General features: G+C 41.4%; 1 protein-coding gene across 1 annotated transcript; it reads right to left on the reverse strand.

Moving 5' to 3' along the window:
* Positions 1-1,530: 1,530 nt before the first annotated feature.
* LOC307259021 (protocadherin-17-like) lies at positions 1,531-12,952 on the reverse strand (the record flags this gene model as incomplete). The annotated part of the gene is made up of 4 exons (XM_080038736.1): positions 1,531-2,233; positions 8,964-9,133; positions 9,271-9,329; positions 10,484-12,952. 4 exons carry the CDS (start codon positions 12,950-12,952, stop codon positions 1,656-1,658), a joined length of 3,276 nt encoding a protein of 1,091 aa, XP_079894862.1. The 3' UTR covers positions 1,531-1,655.
* Between the last annotated feature and the right edge of the window lie 7,098 nt (positions 12,953-20,050).

Genomic DNA, 20,050 nt, shown 5'->3' on the forward strand with positions numbered 1-20,050 from the left:
GCTGAACAATTAATGTACTAGCAAGCGTGGTGTGTCTGCGGCTCTGTGTGCGCAAAACGAGCAGGAGCATGCTAGTGTAGGCCTACAAGATTTATTTCCTAATTTTCAATGCTGCTTTATTTTTATGTTTTAAATTGGGAAAAACGAATTCCAAAACAACCAATAACCTCTGTATTTAAAAATAAATCAAAACAGTAGAAGTTGCACTTTTATTTAATTGTATTTTGTCTGCATGTTTGCACAAAATGTGTCCCTGTACATATAGTAAACAAAATTGGACAACTGTAAGGTCAGTGCCTGTTGTATTTGTGTATTCAAATAAACAGTTGTTTATTTCATTAGTGCACATTGGCTAAATTTTTGCTGCGGCGCTACGCGCCGCACCTCCTATTCCCATGGCCGGCAGCAACCTTTACTAAGACATCTCCTGGGGGGTACAGAGATCCCTTGTGATCCGTGATAATGTAGGTTACAAATGTAGGCTGAGTGATAAAGCATATTACTGAAAAACAAAGTTAGGGATTTGGAGTTATTTTGCCATTATTTTACTAGTCCGGCCCACCTGAGATCAGAGAGGCTGTATGTGGCCCTCGAACCAAAATGAGTTTGACACCCCTGATTTAGATGGAAGCATTGAGCAGAGGGAGTCAACTCATCATTTGTTGTGTGCACCAATACACAGTGCCTGATTTTATTGGAGTTTTTAAATAAAAATAGCCGTGTAAAATGTTGATTGTGATTTTCATTTAAGTGTACCCTAAGTAGGAGACTACAGCTTGATAACGAGTGCTGGCCTTCACAGTATACAGCTAAAGTGGCAAGTCTGATGAGTTGCTGGTGCTTTTGGCCATTAACACATATCAAGCACCTCGTAGACATGAATGTACTACTCTCACACGGCAAAAACACGGCAGCGTCAGAAGTGGTTGTCAATCAAAAATGATTGCGTTCCATGCACACAGTGTATACAAATTTAATAAAATACACAACAAGTACAGTAGCCCACATTCACGTGTAAGCCCAGCTTATTTTCACATAAACTGCAGAGGACGACAATAAAATTACAAATACATTCTTAAAAAAACTATTTTTTTTTTATAGGAACCTTGAATGGTTTTATGAAAAGGGACATTCCCTGTTGCACCACCATTGACAGTTCATAAGACACTTCACTTTTGTATTTAACGTCACTGATATGTATTTTCAGTTGCCTGTGATATTCAAAGAGATGTTCCGTTACACACTAAATGGAGACAGAAAGCTTCACCAGTACAAAAGCAGACAGGACTCAATAGCTTAACAGTAGCAATTTGTTCAACAGTCTCACAAAATTGGAGCTTGAAATGTGTAAAATACAGACATCTAAATTGACAGGTACAGTACACCGTGAAAACACTTGAAGTCAGGTAAGCGCTGATCTTGCCCCACCCGCCAAACCTTCACAGCGGTCAAAGACACATATTTCACCTAAACACAACAAGTCACAAACTCAAAGGATAATAAAAAAACATACAGAGCGGATGGTTTTTGGTTATACAATGCAGGGTCTGGACACCTCAGTGGGTCAAAATAAATCGCCTCTTGGCCGTTCATCTCTGATACCGCGGTCACACCCCTAGCGCAGGTGAGAGCAGATTGGGGATCATGTGACCTTGTCAGTTGCCAGAGTCTCGCGGGTCAAGGGCACAATCCGACCCCCCACACTCCTGGCTGATGACGGAGCTGTGAATGAGACTGCTCGACAGGGACTTGGGCCTGAGCTCACGCGTCAGGTAGGAGGGCTCCTCCAATTCGGTGTGCAGCGGGGAGCACTGGCCATCTGGAGGCCCATAGGCACTGCTGTCTGAACCCCCCTCTCTGCCTTCTTTGGACTCTCGCTCGGCCAAGTCCAGGGGCGCGCCACTCTTGGTGGGACTGCCGGACGCGGATGGGCTCTCCTGGAGCGGTGGGCTTAGCGCACGCTGCGACTTGAAGTAAGGTTTGACATTGGCCACGAGGATTGTACTGTCCCGCTGTTCCTTCCCGAACGTGCTGAGGCTTTTTCTGCTGCTGCAGCTGATGGCGCCATAAATCTCTGTCTCCACCATGGCTTCCATTCCCACAGGGATGAAAAGGTTGGTGCGATTATCGGCGCTGTCTGCTTGGCTTCCTACCCGTAACTTTGGCATCCAGCATCTGTCAGAATGTCCCAGTGCACGACATTCATCGGTGCAGTGGACGGATTTCTCTTGCTCTGCAAAAACAGTTAAACATTTGTTATTGGAGCCTGTAGGGGTGCAAATAAACAACCATAGAAGAAAATATAGATGACATTTTGGAAGGATGAGCGGCAACAATGAAACACTCCGACGAACACAAATTCCGATACTATTCTTAAGAATCACACAGTGTCTTTCTTGATATAAAAACGAGTTATTTATTAGGCATCACTGGAATCTTTCAGAATAAAATCAAAACCAGCAGGGTGATGTTGGAATAGCTGCAGTTGAGTTCAAATTGAGCAATGTTGTGTTTGTTTACAGACTTTTTCCTATTCTATAAATCACTCACAATGCACCTTTTGCCAGTCACTGTAGGAAATGATTGATTAATCCTGTACATGAAACCCTTCCCTGTTTATATTCTCAACAACCTGTGTAGGTGTTTCCAGGAAAACACAATCTGGTGCAGAGGGTCTGATGTGTTTGTCATTTGCAGCAGCAGCAGTTGGTGTGGAATACGCAGGAAAACAACTGTGCAATTTGCATGAGCAAGGATTTTCACCCTTTCTGATCAGAAAGTGGGGGAAATTATGTAGACCGAATATTTGTAGGGCTAATTATTTACGGTTTTGTATTTTTCCCTAACTAGATGACGGGAATTCATATTTTTTAATTTAGGATATTTGAAAGTATTTAAAAAATATGTATAAAACATCTAAATGGTAATTGAAATCAAGGTGAAATTGGATGCAGTGTGTTGCTGCACACACACTAGTTAGATTAGTTTGACCTTTGGTTATTTCACAAAATACTTTGAGGGAGTCTGGTGGGTTCTCTGCAGCTCTTTTGCATTCCGGGCCCATTTCTCATGTCACTTCTTATTAGTGGGCGTATAATTTGACCTGTCCTTGCAACAAAAGGGACCTTGTTTACTGTAAAAGATGGTCAAGAAGACAACCGTTTTTGGCTGTGTGGAAACATTGAAAAGTAAAAATGAATTAACCTGACATGCTTCTTTAAAAGAAAAACACAACTAGAATTTCAAATGAAAGGTTGGTTGTTTATTTAATTTGATTCAATCTACTGTTGCTTCCAAGACTGTAGTGGCTTCAGCCTCATTAATTGATGCCGAACAACCTAGCCAAACGCTACAGCAGCATTGTACATCATGTGCAAGTGCCTGTGTATAAGTGTCATAGTAAAAAGTGGAGCTATGGGTAGGGCTCAATCTGTGCACCGTAACTCAGTCCTCTACATGTCACACCACATCTAACCATGGAAGACTGAAAATAAGCACAGAAAGAGACACATAATGGGCCAATTTCCATGGTGTTATGATGCAGAAGGTTTAATTTTTTTCTGAAGCCATTACACCACGCTAACAGAATTAACTTGACAATGATGCATCGAGGTGTTTTGCATACGGAGGCATGAAGCAAAATGTCAAACTTGTCTTCTTTTAAAGTGGTAGTAAATTACAGCTTCCTTCATTTATTATACACAATAAAGAAAGTACAATTTCATTTGTAAAGGTATGAATGTAATTCTCCTGTTGTCCTGACAACAGATTTAACTTGATTGTAATAAATGTGTTTTTCTCCGATGAGATTGCGATGAAGTCCTGTACGCTAGATTTGCAGACAAGCTGAAAAAAAATGACAGGTTGAATATAATCAGAATATGGTTATTTATTAAGTTTTGTAGATTGTATTTTGTGACCGAAATCTATGACTGTGAGATATGAATGAATGAGCCAGTAGAACACACACAGTCAAATACACAGACGAAAGACAACAACACATCTGCAACACATCCCCCGTTTATGGAGGTTTCTCTACACGCAGGAACCAAACGTTGCTAGTAAAATATTATGACAGAGTACATAAAAAGTTTGCACATCGAGTAACGGTCCCCCATTAACGAGTAACACGCATCCCTTCGCTTTCATAAATCCCCTTCCTTCCTGTGTGGAATCCCAAAAAATTCAAGCCGCAACCTTTAACTTGTTTTTTCAAAAATGAATAACCACAATATTTTAAACAGATCACAACATGGCCTCTCCATACTCCGCTAATCAGGTGGATAGCTTTGTTCTATAAATAAGGTTTCTCTATCTTGCTCACATGCCACTCTGTGCTATCAGAGACAATGAGCGAGTGACTATCTGCGAGTGAGGCACTTGATCTCATATTTTATGTTTTATTTTTTCAACCTGGCCCTGATGAGGAGGAGAATATCATCTTGGCACAAGACTATTGCTATAAGAGGTGGGGAGGGGAGAGAGCCACTTGTTCGCAGGCAGCAACACCTTCCTCGTGCACCAGCCTTGGCCAGTTTGCTAGAGGAAGCGCAAATCCAAGGGGGGGAGTTGAAAAATAAAGGAGAAAAAAAAGGAGCTACTTTCTCTGAGCCACCACAACCCCCGAGAGATTTGAAAAACCCAGCACCATGTGGCACACACATAACGTGAGCTCATTTGCAAAATATATATGCCACCCCACCACCAACACACACTGCTAGGCAGTGAACAACAGCCACACTAACACTCGGTGCCATAGAACAAAATGGAACTGTTAATAATTATTTGACTGGACAGAGATTTAACACGTTCAATTAGAATGTATTTTTATTTATTTTTTAATAAAGAGTGCTTCCATTATTAATGTTAAAGAAAAAGACATTCGCCTATTCTTTTTTTTTTTTGCAAAAATACAAACTGTGTATAGCATATGTTCTTTGTGGTCTGCTGCAGTCACTTCTTTAGGAAATGATGTGTTTTTATGTGCATAGTAAATTGCTTCGGGATGATGGGTTTCCTTTTTTGGTATCATGCGATCAAATTGTAAGTGAAGCCGTCATTTTATGTGCGTAGATGTAGCCTGCTTTCTGCTCACATGGATGTTTGCCTGAGAAATACTTTGCCCGAGACTCTATTTTGTTCTTTTTTGCTGCTGTGTCCTTGTTTATTCTCCAACTGTACCCAAGATGGGGTTGGGTGTGCACACTATCCATCTCCTTGGTTGCATGAAAGATGTACACATCTGTTGTTTTCACACAAACACAACTGATCATTTGACATAAGATTCTAAACCAGCCTTTATTAGTATCGTAGTTCTTCATAATAATGTTGTAACATTTTGACGACATGAGAATGATAACAACACGTCCAGCAATCTTTGAATTGCAGTCCTTTTGAATTCAATTCAGTACAAATCATTATCTTTGCTTTTGTATTTACAGTTTTAACTTTGTTTAGGATCATTTCGGAAACTGTTTAAATATCGCAATATTGACTCTAGTCTTTTATTGCAGCTTGAGTGGATGTTGTGTTGTGTATGTATGGTATTTTGTATTGACAGTTATCTTTGATTATGTTTTTATTGTTGTTATACTGTTTTTAGGCAGCATCCTAAGCCTCTCTAGCAACAGAGATTTTACTTCCAACAGGATGTTTATCTAGTTAAATAAAGTAGATTGAAATGATACAAATGAGAATAAACAAAGTTAGTTAAAACAAAATAAAATCACAATAATGATCATAATTGGATCTATTATCTATTGAGCAGAGCAGGTGCTAGATAACCAATAAGGGAGCATGGTGATTAGAGCTCAAGTAGCAGTACATTTGTTTTTAATAACTGATTGGAATGCCTAAGTTTGTAGCTTCCACAAACCGTAACCGTGCCATTTTAGGCGCGACTACAAGTCTGTATGAGCCTGTATTTTTACTCCAATTTCTAGAACAAATTTAATTTCTAGGCTGTATATTGTGTTTGTTTCCCTCTAATGTTACATGTATTATGTGTCACATCTACACAAAGCATCGTTGTGCTATGCTATCTTTGTCTGGACTGAGATCAGAAGAAAAAATATACATTTGAGTTCACAATGCATTTTACATCAAAAGGAGGAACTAAATTATGTCTATGATAAGGGAAAACCGCAACACAGATACTGCACATTATAAATGCTACGCTTTGGAGAATCTAGACCCCAGATTACAGATCTGTGCCCCGGTGCATTCTTCTTTCTCCATCTTTCTTCTCGCACCATAGAGAAAAGTATTTTTTTTCTCTTATAGGCACAGATACACCAGGCCAGTACAATAAGCATAAGCGGGGAGAAGCGGGGAGCTGCTGATTTCATTTCCATGGTTCCTATCACCACTGCAGAGGAGCTGGCAGATGACGCTGATGCAAAGGGATGTACGTGCTTAGAAAGTTCAGCACAAACACGGATTAGGTTTTTCTTGTCAATGGGCTATTTGTCTCGCCTCATAACAAATTGCAATTTAAGGATCATGTCTGCATGCTTACACAACATCTAATTCGTCACGCTTACGGGAGAAAATTACTTTGATTCTTTTTGTTATCATAATCACACCTTTATGAGAACACGCTGCAGTTTTTCTATAGAAGCAACAGACATTTTTTTTGGGGGGGGGGGCGGGTGTCACGGTACTATAATTAGCTTTATGATTTAAAAATATTTAAAAAAAACACGGAGGAGAGGCTGTGCCTTCATCTACTTTGGGGTGCCTTCATCTACTTTGCCTACCACTGGCTTTAAGGTTTCTCTTCATCACTGAATAGAAATATGATAAGTAAGTTGTACAATGGCTTTATGTGCTTCACCGCATTCGCATAGTCACATAATAGAGTCATAACAAAGTGAGAAAATAGCTGTGATCTTATGGGCAACTGTGAATAGACCAATAACATGTTCTGAGAAACAAAGAAAATGCATGCCCATTATAAATAGAATCAGAGAAAGCCTAGCAACATACCCACTGTGCATCTGGTGTCTGTGAGGGGTGAATAAATATTCAGAGTGCATGATTGTGGAAGCTGCACAGGTGCATATATTACCTGTATCAAAGCAGCCAGGAGACTAGAGGGATGGTAGAGGTAAAGACATAAAAGCAATACTACTTAACCCACAAGCTTTTGTGTTGGTGCATTTGGAACACAAAATCTGTGGTGTCTCCATTTTGGATAATAGCACTATCTTGTCAAAATCTGCAAAGGCGCTTTGTTTTTCAATAAAATGCACCTGTCATTGTGTGTGTGTGTGTGTGTGTGTGTGTGTGTGTGTGTGTGTGTGTGTATGTGTGTGTGTGTGTGAAACACACTGAAGGAGTGAGTGGGTTGGAGGGTGAGATTTTCTTTTGTGTGTGTGATCAGCTCTAAGGCTCAGCGCATAATGTAGATCTTCCATCTTGTAGCCAGCAGACAGTGACACTGTTTTAATTTTCAGCTGACCACCCCAAGAGAGGGAGGGGACACCATTTAATCTAACCACTGGTTTTGCTTTTTTCTAACCACATTTCTCACATGCAAACAGGAAAGGCATTAGCAAAACCCATTAATATTAAAAGCAGTGCCCCACTTCTTTGCATTTTCTCTTATCTTACAAATGCAGCTCTATAAATTAACTGACATTGCTGTCAAGCCGGCGTCAGCGCTGCACATGTAAAATTCGATCCCGCGTATACAAAACATCTCTTTCAATATTTGTCCATGCGATTGGCCTTAGAACATGGGCTGAATCAGATTCAGAAATGCGGTGCAAAAAAAATTTGATTGAATTTACACCTCCCACGGAGTCAAGTTTGGTCTGCCATAATTCCTCATAGCACACTCACACACACACACACACACACACACACACACACACACACACACACACACACACACACACACACACACACACACACACACACACACACACACACACACACACACACCAAGTGAGAGAGACACACACACAGAGAGAGGGATTCACACATCCTTCTGGAAGCCGCAAGAGTGTTTCCATCTCTGTCCTCCTGAGCATGCCACAAAAAACAGTACATAGCAATGTAAATGGTGTGGAAAGTACTGCATAGGGTCCTGATGACCAGAGCCATTCTCTTTCAAGGCGCGCGCAAGGAAATGAGAAACATCCCCACTTCACTCAAGTCCCCCATTATCTTTTATTTTACCCGGGAGAGTTGCTTTCATATTTTTCAGTTCACATCCACAGAAGCTAAATATATCGGTCCCTATCAGGTCAGCCAGGCTGCAGCAGATTGACAATCGCCATGATTATACTCCTGGCAGTGTAGATCTTTTACGATTTTGGAAATCAAATTGAACATTTTCTATTTCCAGTTGTAAAGCAAAGCTCCACTCAAAACAGTAAAAAAAAACATTAATAGCTGAGAACACATTCCCAAGCAAGAAGTGGAAACACTCTGTCATGTTGCACCAGAAATACCTGTCATTTTTGCACTGCAACTGTCTATCACGCTTTTCTTGTCTCTTTCGTCTCATTCAAGACATGCAGGCAGCGAGTCTGTGTTCAGATAATGACGTGATCAAAAGAGACACCGGTGGAGGTTCACTTTGCCATGCATATGAGTTTGTTTGATGGCAAACTCAGACAGGAGATGTTTGAACATTCTATCTTCAGCCAATGGACTCTATACGTATACCCCCTTTAAACTACCTTCTACCTTCCACTGTGGTTGGCTCGTGTCGTCTTTGCTGTCTGCCATGAACAGCTGTTCAAAGTGACTCTACCGGTATCTAATAACAGTGTGGATTTACATCTTATATGTGAGATATTTGCCTGCGCTGACTTTACCCAGGGGCTGGTGGACCTCCACTTAAACACCAAAGAGCTGCATGAATGTTCTCAGTGCATAAAGTACAAACCAAGTCTGGTACAAGAGTCAGTTGGGGATCTCCAAGATGTCAGGAAGAGAGTGCATCCACTCACCCTGCTCAAAAGGCTGGCCATTAACCGCTGTTGCTTTCATCTTGAGGGCCTCCCTAGCAGACGTGTCGCAGTGTGAGCCTTTATTAGTATCCTGGTCACTATCAGCCTGGTCACTATCACCATGGCCACTGTCTCTGAGGCTTGCTCGTTCTGCATCCTTAAATGTTGAGCTGCAGTAGAAAGGGAAGGAGGGAAGAAAAAAACACACAACATGTCATTACCCCTATTTGATAGCTATATGCTGGCTTGATACAAAGATTAAGAAGCTAAATGCACTGGTCAGGAAGCCTTTGGATGTAACTCTTACCTTTGAACAAATGGCTGCCTGCTGCCAGCATAATTGGGTTCTGAGGGGAAATTTTCCGTCTGGAAATGAAAAGAAAATTATATATTACATTGGTCATGTTAAAATGTTCATGCAATTTTCAACAATAGCATGGGTAACATAACAGGAATATCAATTTCCTTCTCTGGTTTTCAGTGTATTATAGCACCTAAAGATGTTCCATTAAAGCCATTAGAGCACCTGCCAGTGATGACGCCATGATAAGTAAAAATCTCCACTGTGACCATATGTGCGTCATTGGCATGGGCACAGGAGTAAAGCATTAGCCACTGTCATCAGCCTCCTTTTCCCCTTATCTTGAGAATAATGTGTTTGTGTTGATCACACCCACACACCCTAGTGACTGGTGACAGTGCCAGGCCTTGTCATCTGTGTTATCATCTCCAAATGAGACTGTCTGTGCGACTGTCCTAGATATTTACATCGTTTACAACAGATAATACGGCTGTGCTAAACAGAACTACAAGCCCATGCTGTCAAATTAGCATGTTAGCTGGCTTGTGTATACAACCCTGCCATCTCTACAAGGCATGGATGGACCCTATTAATGGCGTCGTTGTGCCAACTTTGGATGCGGATGGGTAGATCTGGCCCATATTTGTGGGGAGCGAAAAATGCGATTGTAAGGTTATGCTGTGTGCATCTAACTGTTGGGTGCACATTGGTTCAGTAATGTGATCGGACAAGCTGCTCAAACACCTGTCCAATCCCACATTTCAGGCGAGGTTTTGTTTTCACTCTATAGCAGTGGATCTGGCAGGGTCACAGCAGCCTTGTTCAACACTCACACTGTTTGCATGTCTAACTGAGAGGACTTTTTGATTAGGCAAACCACCTGTATCATTTTTTTTGCAAAAGAAGACCTATAATGGGGCCATTTCTAAAATGATTCCTCCAAATGCAGATAGTAAAAAAAAAGGTTCTCTTTAGAGAAATGCGATTCAATCACATGAATACAGTCCAACACAAAGTTACCATAGCATGCAGAGAATATTCCACAGTGTTATAACAGGGAAGGGAAAAAAGTAATAATGATGTCTGCTCGCGATGACAGAGTTTCTCTTTTTCAGTCGATTACTTTTTCTTTTGTCAGATTTGTATGGCAAAGCAGCGAGTGCAGATAAGGGAAAGAAAAAAGGGACAGATAAAGAACACAGTGCAGCATCCTCCTTACCTGTATCACTGACATCCTATTCGCTGGAGTGTCTGTGCTAAGCCCGGCAAAGCTGGAGTGGCAACCTGCCCTGGGGACTGTCAGGCTGTTTGGGGTGGTTTTCAGGTACATGACCTCTGACCTGGGCAGTGTGAGTGGCAGAGGGCTCTGGTAGTCAAAACATATTGGTGAAGTGATGAGTGACGGGCTGCTCACCACGTTCATCCGGCTCGCCGAATCTCTCTCCTCCATCTCACTCTGCACCAGCATGATGTCACTCTTGTTGATCCTTTTCTTTTTGCCTTTCCCCACTGGGGGGTTGGAGTACTCTGCCATGCGGCAGTTATAATTCCCAGTCTCCTTATCTTGATGCTTGGACTTGACAGCAATGGCGGTCATGACTGCTAAGAGCATGACAGAGATAATGCAGAGGGTAACTATGAGGGGCAGGGATACATCCCATTGCTGCTGTTCCCCGCTCGCGCTGGAACCCCCTCCTGCCGTCGCCTCTGTGTTGGCCTTAATGATCAGCTTAGCCACAGCAGATAAGGGAGGCTTGCCATGGTCAGTTACCTTCACCACCAGCTCAACCACTGGGGCCACCTCTTCCCAAAGAGCGTGGGCCGTTCTGACCTCTCCCCCCACCGGATCCATCTCAAACAGGTGGTCGTCATTTCCCTCGCTGATCTCGTAGGTCAAATGTCCGCTCTCTCCGTGGTCGTGGTCCACTGCTTTCACCGTAGCAATGATGTATCCAATGCCCACGTTTCTAGGCACCGGGATTTCAGCTGTGTCATTCAGCAGAAGAGGCAAAATGATAACCGGGAGATTGTCGTTGACGTCAAGAATGTTGACCCTGACTACGGAGGAGCTCTCCATGTGAGGCGAACCTCCGTCTTTAGCTTGAACTTTGAACTCGAAGGATTTTGTTTGCTCGTAATTGAAAGACCGCGAGGCATATATGGCTCCATTGGTGGGATTAACAGATACGTAGGTGTACACTGAAACATCTCCTATATGTGTCGGCAGAATGGAGTATGACACTGTTCCATTTCGACCGACATCTGGGTCGTGGGCCAGAACGGAGCCCAGATATTCCCCCGGGATGTTGTTCTCAGGCACCTGTAGCATATACACTGTCTTTGTGAAGCGTGGCGCATTGTCATTCTCATCCAAGATTTTCACAGTAAAGGATTTAGTGTAGTTCAAAGAGGGGATCCCGTTATCTCTCGCCACTATTGTTACATTGTACTCATCTTTCATTTCCCTGTCCAGGGGCCTCTCCGTGAGCAGCGTGTAAAAATTGTCATTGTTTTCCTGCAGTCTGAAGGGTACGTTCCCCAGCACCCTGCACTGGAGCTGACCATTCCGGCCAGAATCTTTATCAGTCACTCTCACAAGTGCAATGACAGATTCTGAAGGTGCTGCCTCGCTAATGGCTCCCTGACGGACGGAAACAAAACTTATTATCGGGGAGTTGTCATTTTTGTCAAGCACTTTGACAGTTATTTTGCAGTGCCCCGGTATTGGGTTGGGCCCAAGATCCTTGGCCTGTACATCAAACTCAATGATTGGATTCTCTTCATAGTCAATTTCTCCCTGGACTTTGATGACGCCCGTATTGGGGTCAATGGAAAACAAATCTTGCATTCTCTCAGATGCATATCCAGTGAAGGAGTAGACCACCTGCCCATTGCTTCCCTCATCTTGGTCAGTGGCGTTTAAATCTATGAGCACTTTTCCGGGAGGCGAATTCTCCGCAATCTCAATCACATAAGAGGATTTTTCAAAAACGGGGCTATTGTCATTCGAATCAGTCACTCTGACGTTGATTTGCATGGAGCCTGATCTTGGATACTCCCCTCCGTCAATTGCTGTGAGGAGAAGGGTGTGATGACTCTGATCCTCCCTATCCAGCGGTCTCTGAACCACCAGCTCTGGATATATAGTCCCATCACCCCTCACCTTTAAATCCAAAGAAAATGTATTGTAATCATCTCTTGTAACCTGGTAGGTCTTTATCCCATTTTCCCCGGAATCTGAGTCATGTGCAATGGTCAGGGGGAATCGTGTCCCAGCAGCTGCGTTTTCTGAAATATCAATATTTACATGATCTGAGGGGAAACTGGGCGAGTTGTCATTGATGTCCTGTATATCAATCTTGATCATGCAGATTTCCTTGTCATTGGCAAACACCTCCATGGAGAGCTGGCACTTGGGGTTGCGCCTGCACAACGTCTCCCTGTCGATCCTTTGTTTGGTGAAGATAAGTCCACTCTCCGGGTCAACGTCAACCAGATGTGGTGCAGAATTCTCCAGCACCCTGAAGTTAGATTTCTTTCCTCTCTCCATGGTCCCATACCCGGCATCTTTTGCTATATTTCCTATAACAGTGCCGGGTCCCTGCTCCTCCGGGACAGAATAATTTAGGTTTTTCAATGTCAGGGCTTTAACCCACAGCAGAAGGAAAATGGGTACAGAGAGACGCATCCCTCCAACTGGATATGCGGTAGTGGCAGACAGGGAAAAAAAGAACGAAAATCCTCGTTGACTTTCAACCTGTTGATTACGGCAAACCTACAGGACTAAGCCCAATTCAGGCATGTGGTTGGCGCCGATCCCACACTCAATGGGTATTTAATCGATCTGTGAATTGTAATTGCCTTTTAATCAGTATTTTAACCTCTTTCACATGCCGTTCGGCTATGATGAACTATTTCTGTAAACAAAGATGACCACCCGACGACACCTTATGCATGAATTAGAGATCGAATTCGGCATTGTGCACAAGAAAAAAACCCTTTGCTTTTTTTCCACACGGCGGGACCTAATGAATAATCGATGATGATAAAGTATTAATATTCCCTACTGTCTGCATCCAAGGTTAACGCGTTTGAATCTCCCTGGTGAAGGTTAGACCCGGAGCTCACAAAAAGCGCATTGCCCTCATGCGACATCTACACCTAGGCTACAGCATACACTGACATGCCCGTTCAAAATGCAGCATTGTCCGATTCACCATTCACAATGCATTTACTTTCTTTTCCTGTGCGGCACACTGTTGCATGGGCTCTACTCGTGCCGCACACACCGCCTGCACCGTGCCGCCAAAGTAGATGAAAAGCAGGAAATAGAGCCGTTAATCCCGTCCAACCTTTTGTGTTCCCTGTCATTCAAGAGCATCCATGGCACGGCTGCGACTTTTTCCCGATGATTGTCCTATAATCAGTCCAGTAATCCCGTAATACAGTCCAATTGGACCCAGTGCTCTTGCATCCTTCATTCGGACAACGCTCATCTGCACTGTAGTGTCCCTGTGAACGTTACCCCAAAAAAAGAGAGAGGGAAAGAAATCACGAAAAAAAACGGGTGCTTGAAGATTTCAGATAATCAAAATTAATCGCTTTTCCTCAGCTCAGTTCTCTCCGCGTCAACTGTTGAAACCTGCTCCCTTCGCAGTGGTGCTGATATCTGACCGGAATCCTCTCGATGCCTTTTTAACAGACTCCAATGTATTTCTCGGTGCATTTAACATAGTTTCTGATCGTCTTCCAGCAAATGAGTGAGCGGTGACAGATATTGCCTTGGGGGGGTTTCTTCCAATAGGTCTGGCAAGATCGCATGAAGAAGGGCTGTTCTAGTGCTACGTGATTCATTTACTGATGTGCGCGCACAGAGCGGGAGCAGCAGCAGCAGCATCAGAGGGGAGAAAACGTGCTGCTTGCTGGATGTTGCTCCTAATACGTGTGGATGTGAACTAGGGATCACGAAATGGTCGATGGAATGTCTTCGGCCAGGATGTATAAGAAGCAAAAGGTCTTGGCAAGTGCTCATTATGGGGGAAAAGTGGATTAGATGGGGGGGGGGGGGGGGGGGGGGGGGGGGGTCATATTTAAGGTGACACGTTTTTATTTTTTTAGATAAACTGTGTTCCTCCTTCCCCTCAGAGTGGTGGTGTGTTCTCAGTGTCAGTGGCAACTCTCTGGATATTCAGAGCTGAAGATCCTTATCAATAAATGAAAACAATACCACCTGTCCCCTGCATTGTGCCTCGCTGGCATTAGTTTGTAGAAAATCCCATCCACATTGATAGAATGAAAAGGCAATCTTTGGTGGGTGTTTCCAGGATAATCTCAGCAAAAGGACATGCGGGAATTACATACGCTTTAGGAAAAATAGAAAACAAGGCTTATTTCACAGCTCAAATATCAAAGCTGTTGGTACAACCTGCCTTCCGCAGCTATATGAATGGCCTGTATCCACATCAATCTCATCTCATATTGAAAAAGATGGACTGACATTTAGTTCACTCAGTATTTCAAAAAATATGACATTTGCATTTTTATTCTCTCTTGACCAGATCTCTCGGTGACGCACGGTGCCTCCTTGGTGATGCAGGCCACCCCACGAGAGCAGTTCTGAGAGGGAAGCTGTGTCAACACTGGGGCCAGTTCAGTGTGGCCTGGTTCCTCATTTAATTCCATGTTGCCCAGGATCTAAATCAACCTTGAGTTGTCCCCGAGTTCATTTCCATTGTCTGAAACATGGCTGCTTTCCTCCTCTGGGGAGCATCAACTTTGGCTGGCCGGGGTGCAGCCTGCATAAATTGGCCATTTCTGCAGGTAAGAGATAAGGACAACAAAAGGGAAACTAATTATCATTCAGTCTATGTTAAAACCTCAGGAAAGGACCGCTATTGACAATTGTGTCTGCATTGTCACAGTCATACCATTTAATATGATCTGAGCTCTGAATGAGAGGGGTGGTTCATATCCATAATAAATAGGCCACCACCTAATGCGAGGCTTTGGGCCGCCTTGTTTTTTTATGACAACTTTGTCACAGATAACTTTCTCTAATGAGACCACAGCACCTGCCCTGGAATGAAGCACAGTCTTGCTTTTGTTCGCAGTAAAAAACACTCGGATGCATTTCATGACGAATCGATTTGAACCTCAAAGCACATTACTCTGTCCGTGTGAAATCATACCTGTTGTAATTCCACAGAGGTTGAAATGAGGAGCAGTATATAGCTCTGCTCATTTAAGCATATACGCGGCATATCTTGACATCTCTTTCATGTGACTCACTTACCACTCTGCACATCAGAGGTGAAGATTAAGTTGTTTATCATTCTGTTTTTTGTGCCTGTTGCGGGTTGCACCACACCTCAAGCGGCACACTGGAATACTCACGGTGCCGGCGAGTGGGGATGATGATCAACACAACTCACTGGTTCTTTGCCGCAGAGTAAATGCATGAGAGAGCAAGTGCTGTCAGGAAGCAATTTCTCCAGGAGACATCGTGTAAACATGTTCGTCTCATACAGAAAAAAGGAGAGTTTTTTGAACAGTAAAATGTGATTTTAATCCGTCAAAAAGAGAAAAAGAAAAATAATATAATTTATCCAAGTAAACACAGATAAAAGCATGCTTATAAAATACTAACCCTTCTACTACCACTATACTACTATGATGAATATGTATTTCTACACAGTTTCTTCCACCCCACTATATCTTCTACCTTGTAATAATAATGATCCATATAACCCTGCATAATTCATGTGTCATGGCTCTTCAGCAGTGTACCCAATATAAAGGGTCCATTCACACACATGTGTCAAGGTTTTGAGAAATCAACATCGGAAAGGTCAGCCTGTAGCCTGCCCAATATTATGGAGGTAAATGGACTTTAAATCCTACTTCTTCTACAATATGAAGTTATGCCAGCTGCATGTTTTCGACAGACCACTTCACTGTTACCCTGAATTATCCAAAGACAAAATAAGACATTTGATGTTGAAATTTGTCCTTTTTTTCAATGCTTTGAACTCTTAAAACAAAATTAAATTATTTTATTTTCTGTCTGTGTAGCGGCAGAATAGAGATCTTAAAATTTCAGCATATTAAAGTGACACTTGATGTGCTGCTCCATATTACTTTTGGTGTGGGGTTGTCCAGTAATAGCTTATTTTTAATTTTGTCAATGTTTGCGGTGCAAATCGCAGTATTGTCTTGCAAGGTCTAATATTTTGGCAGTAAATTAAATACGCATCCATAGGACATTTTACTTCAGTGTTCAGTGTCAACAATATTATGAGTTGCAAGGTACCTAATGATTATTTCCTCATTGCACTAATAGAATCCAGCCTGGTATTACATTTCCTTTGCTGTTGCAAATTATTGTCTATAAAACTATTTTTTCTGAGACAGGGTTGACACTGTGGTACTGGGTGACAACTTATTTAATTACTATGAACATGGGTGCTCTGGCTCATGTTCTGACAAGACCACCATCCTGCTGCTGTAACCCGCTAGCGTACCAAATGTGAATGAATCCCCCCAAAATGCCCTATTTTATCCTGTTGAAGACATTTCGCAGCAAACAACAATGCACACTTATACAGTACATTGAAAACAAAAGTGGCATACTCTTGAGGCTGTGTTGTGCTTTAAAAGACAAAAAAAATATTTGAGTTCAAATAATAATTGTAAAAAGGAAATATAATTTATGAAAATGTAAAGATAAATTATTAGAAAAATGTGCATGTAGAAGTATGTGCTAATGTGTATGCTTACACGATACAACCAAACTTATCCTTAAAGTGTTAATGTTCGACACTTGTGGACTGATTCCTCTTATTTTTCATTATGTTGTTCTCAATACACCTGTGTTGGCATGTGCTGGAATTTTAAGCACCTCCATCTGTCAAGAAAAAAAAAAGTTTTGATTGCAAGACTAAATATAGTTTCACCATAGAACTATGCTTGTTTTGTGTTCTTTACTCAGTGAGAACAGACCTTGGCCTTCCTCTAGTGGTCATTACTCCAGCATTTCTGTCGGTTGGCACTTGTCATGTGGGTCTTTCACAAACACCTTTGCAGGCAGAGCTGCTGGTCTGACTGTGGAATGCTACAAAAGGAGCCTCATAAATCTCGCGGGCCTTATTATCATGGTATTTGTTGAATTAGTTGCTTTTCTTTCACAAGCTGTGGATTTGCATGTGAATGCAAACACGCAAGAGTCAACGTGCCAGCTCTCATTTCAATTCAGACTCAGGATTTGACCCTCGCTCTCCATAGCGTATTGGTTAAGGAGTTGCTGTTTTTCGCATTCGATTTTCAGATAACCTCTCTGGGGCTTCAAGAGCTAAACCAACCGGCTGCTAAATTCTCAAAACTGAAAGTCTGACATGAATGCATTTTGAAATCGTTATAGCATCCAGTTGAGTTTCTGTTGGTGGTCGGTAAAATGTGTTAATATATTTTGAAGCTAATCTGCATTTGGGGCGGGGGGAGATAAGAGTGTGACTGTCGAGGATGTGCCTTTTAGATGGTTTATGCAAATATGCACCTGAACACTCTCAAATTACGTGCTCATCAATCAGTCTGGAAAAACAAGCTTGGGATGAAGTGCTCTGATCTGAACACAAAACACAGAAGGACACAAAACTAACGGGTATATTCTGGAACAGAATTCCCATTTAATTCACATCAAACATTTTGGACTGGATTCATGAATATGATTATGAAAAACAAGAAAACAAACACAATAGCCTGTGAAGAAGGAACAGACAGTCCTTTGACTTTCTGCACTGAAAACAGATGAGAGGCAGAATCTAAACATTATGCTAAAAGGGTCTGTGTTACCTGAAGTCCAGTTCCTAATTACTTATAAATGAGACAAAATGTCAGTAGGTCAAACACTTAAGATCATCACTGTAATGCTGCAAAGTAAGTATCTTTAGGGAAAACTAGTGAACATAATATTAAAATCGATCAATTACAGTCAATTATGCACACATGCTATGGTAATATTTCAGACGATCCATACTATTTACCATTAAATGAAGTAGGTGTTATTAAGGAATCTGGACTTGTATTGCAAATTAGTCACGTAATTGTGGATAGCTGGCGCTGGAGAGACTACAGTATTGCTTGAGTCAGGGAGAATCACCCTCCCAGAAATACATTGATTATTCATCTCAGTAATGACCTCATGTCGTAACTTGTTAGACTTCAGTACTCTACAACCCACCACACAGCTTCAGAGGCTCCAGAAACAATTTGCTGCTCAAATTGCAAAACAATCTTAACACACAAAAACACCAAAAGAGTCTTTTTTCATAAATCATCGTAGGAATTTCATCTGATATTGTATTGTGTCCGGAATTTTGATCCAGGCTTTGGCAGCTTGGTTAAAGTTTTTATTTTTTTAACTGTCTGACAAGCCTATTGTATAACGTTAGAACATGGTTGAATATCAAGTTACACAAATCATGTTCAAAGCTAGAAACAAACTGCTACCAGGTAACATTCAAAAACTTTTTTTTGACAGAGAGGGTGGTTATAATTTGAGGGGACAGTTAAACTTTAAGACACTGGCTGCACGCATGACTTTAAAATGTCATTGCATCTCTATTGGTGGTGTGAAACTGTGGAATGGTATGAGCACAGAGCTAAAGCAATGTCCAAACATGATTCAGTTCAAAAGAAAATTCAAAGCGATGATTTTTAAAAGGTACAGGGATGAGGGAGAGATTTAAGAAGGAAAGTATATTAAAATATAAAAAATAGTAATAATAAAAAATGTTTTTTTTTTTTTTTTTTTTTAGATTGTATATATTATATATATATTTAAAGTGTAATTATGGTGCATCATATTGAATGAATATTTGTATATAGATATATTGATTGTATAGATATGTGGATACATGTATATAGATATAGATATGTGAATTGTACAAATATAAAGATATAGATATATGGATTGTATAAATGCATATAATGGATATATTTTTGTATAGATGTATGTATATAATAGATATAGATAAATGGATTATATAAATATAAAAAAAATGTATAGTATCAAATTGTATATTTGTATGGATTGTATCAAATATAGTATAACCAATTGTATAGATTTGTAAAAAGGATCACAAAGAACACAGGAAGCTAATATAATAAATATAAGTTATTGAGCTGTGGAAAAGGGGTAGGATCAAATAAGTTTATACTTCTTCCTACTCCTTTACAGGCATATCAATTCAATATGTTCTTTGTTTATTTTGTTTCTTTTTATTTCTTTTGTGAAATCATTTGAACATATTTTTTTATTGTATTTTCATGCTTTTCATTTTTCTTTTTTTGATATGTCTGAAATAAATTGAATCAAATCAAATCAAATCAACATCTATAGATAGAACATCTATAGACAAAGTCTTATAGTCACACGGAGTCAGCACTTACCTCAAACCACTCAACACCTTCCGTTCTGTGCTGGACTCCCCTGGAGTGAAGAGCTGGAAGTGCTGCATGACATCCAATGAGTCAGTTATTGGGAGTTGATGAAATGGTAAGGGTGCTGCCCCTGGGCAAGAGACTGAATCCATACCAGACCAGAGCATCCTCTTTATGTGAACACCAGAATGAAGTCGCAGCATATACTGGGGAGAGGTCAAAAGTCATCGAACAGGAGTCAGTGGGAGTTTCGGAGAAAGATCTGACACCATATAGACCTTCCCTGAACAGAGACAGGGGTTACTTGATGTCAAACTGAGCCAAATCCATGACAACTGAGAATAGTTTT

The sequence above is a fragment of the Ammodytes marinus genome, assembly GCF_949987685.1.
Source record: "Ammodytes marinus genome assembly, chromosome: 12".
Taxonomy (NCBI): domain Eukaryota; kingdom Metazoa; phylum Chordata; class Actinopteri; order Uranoscopiformes; family Ammodytidae; genus Ammodytes; species Ammodytes marinus.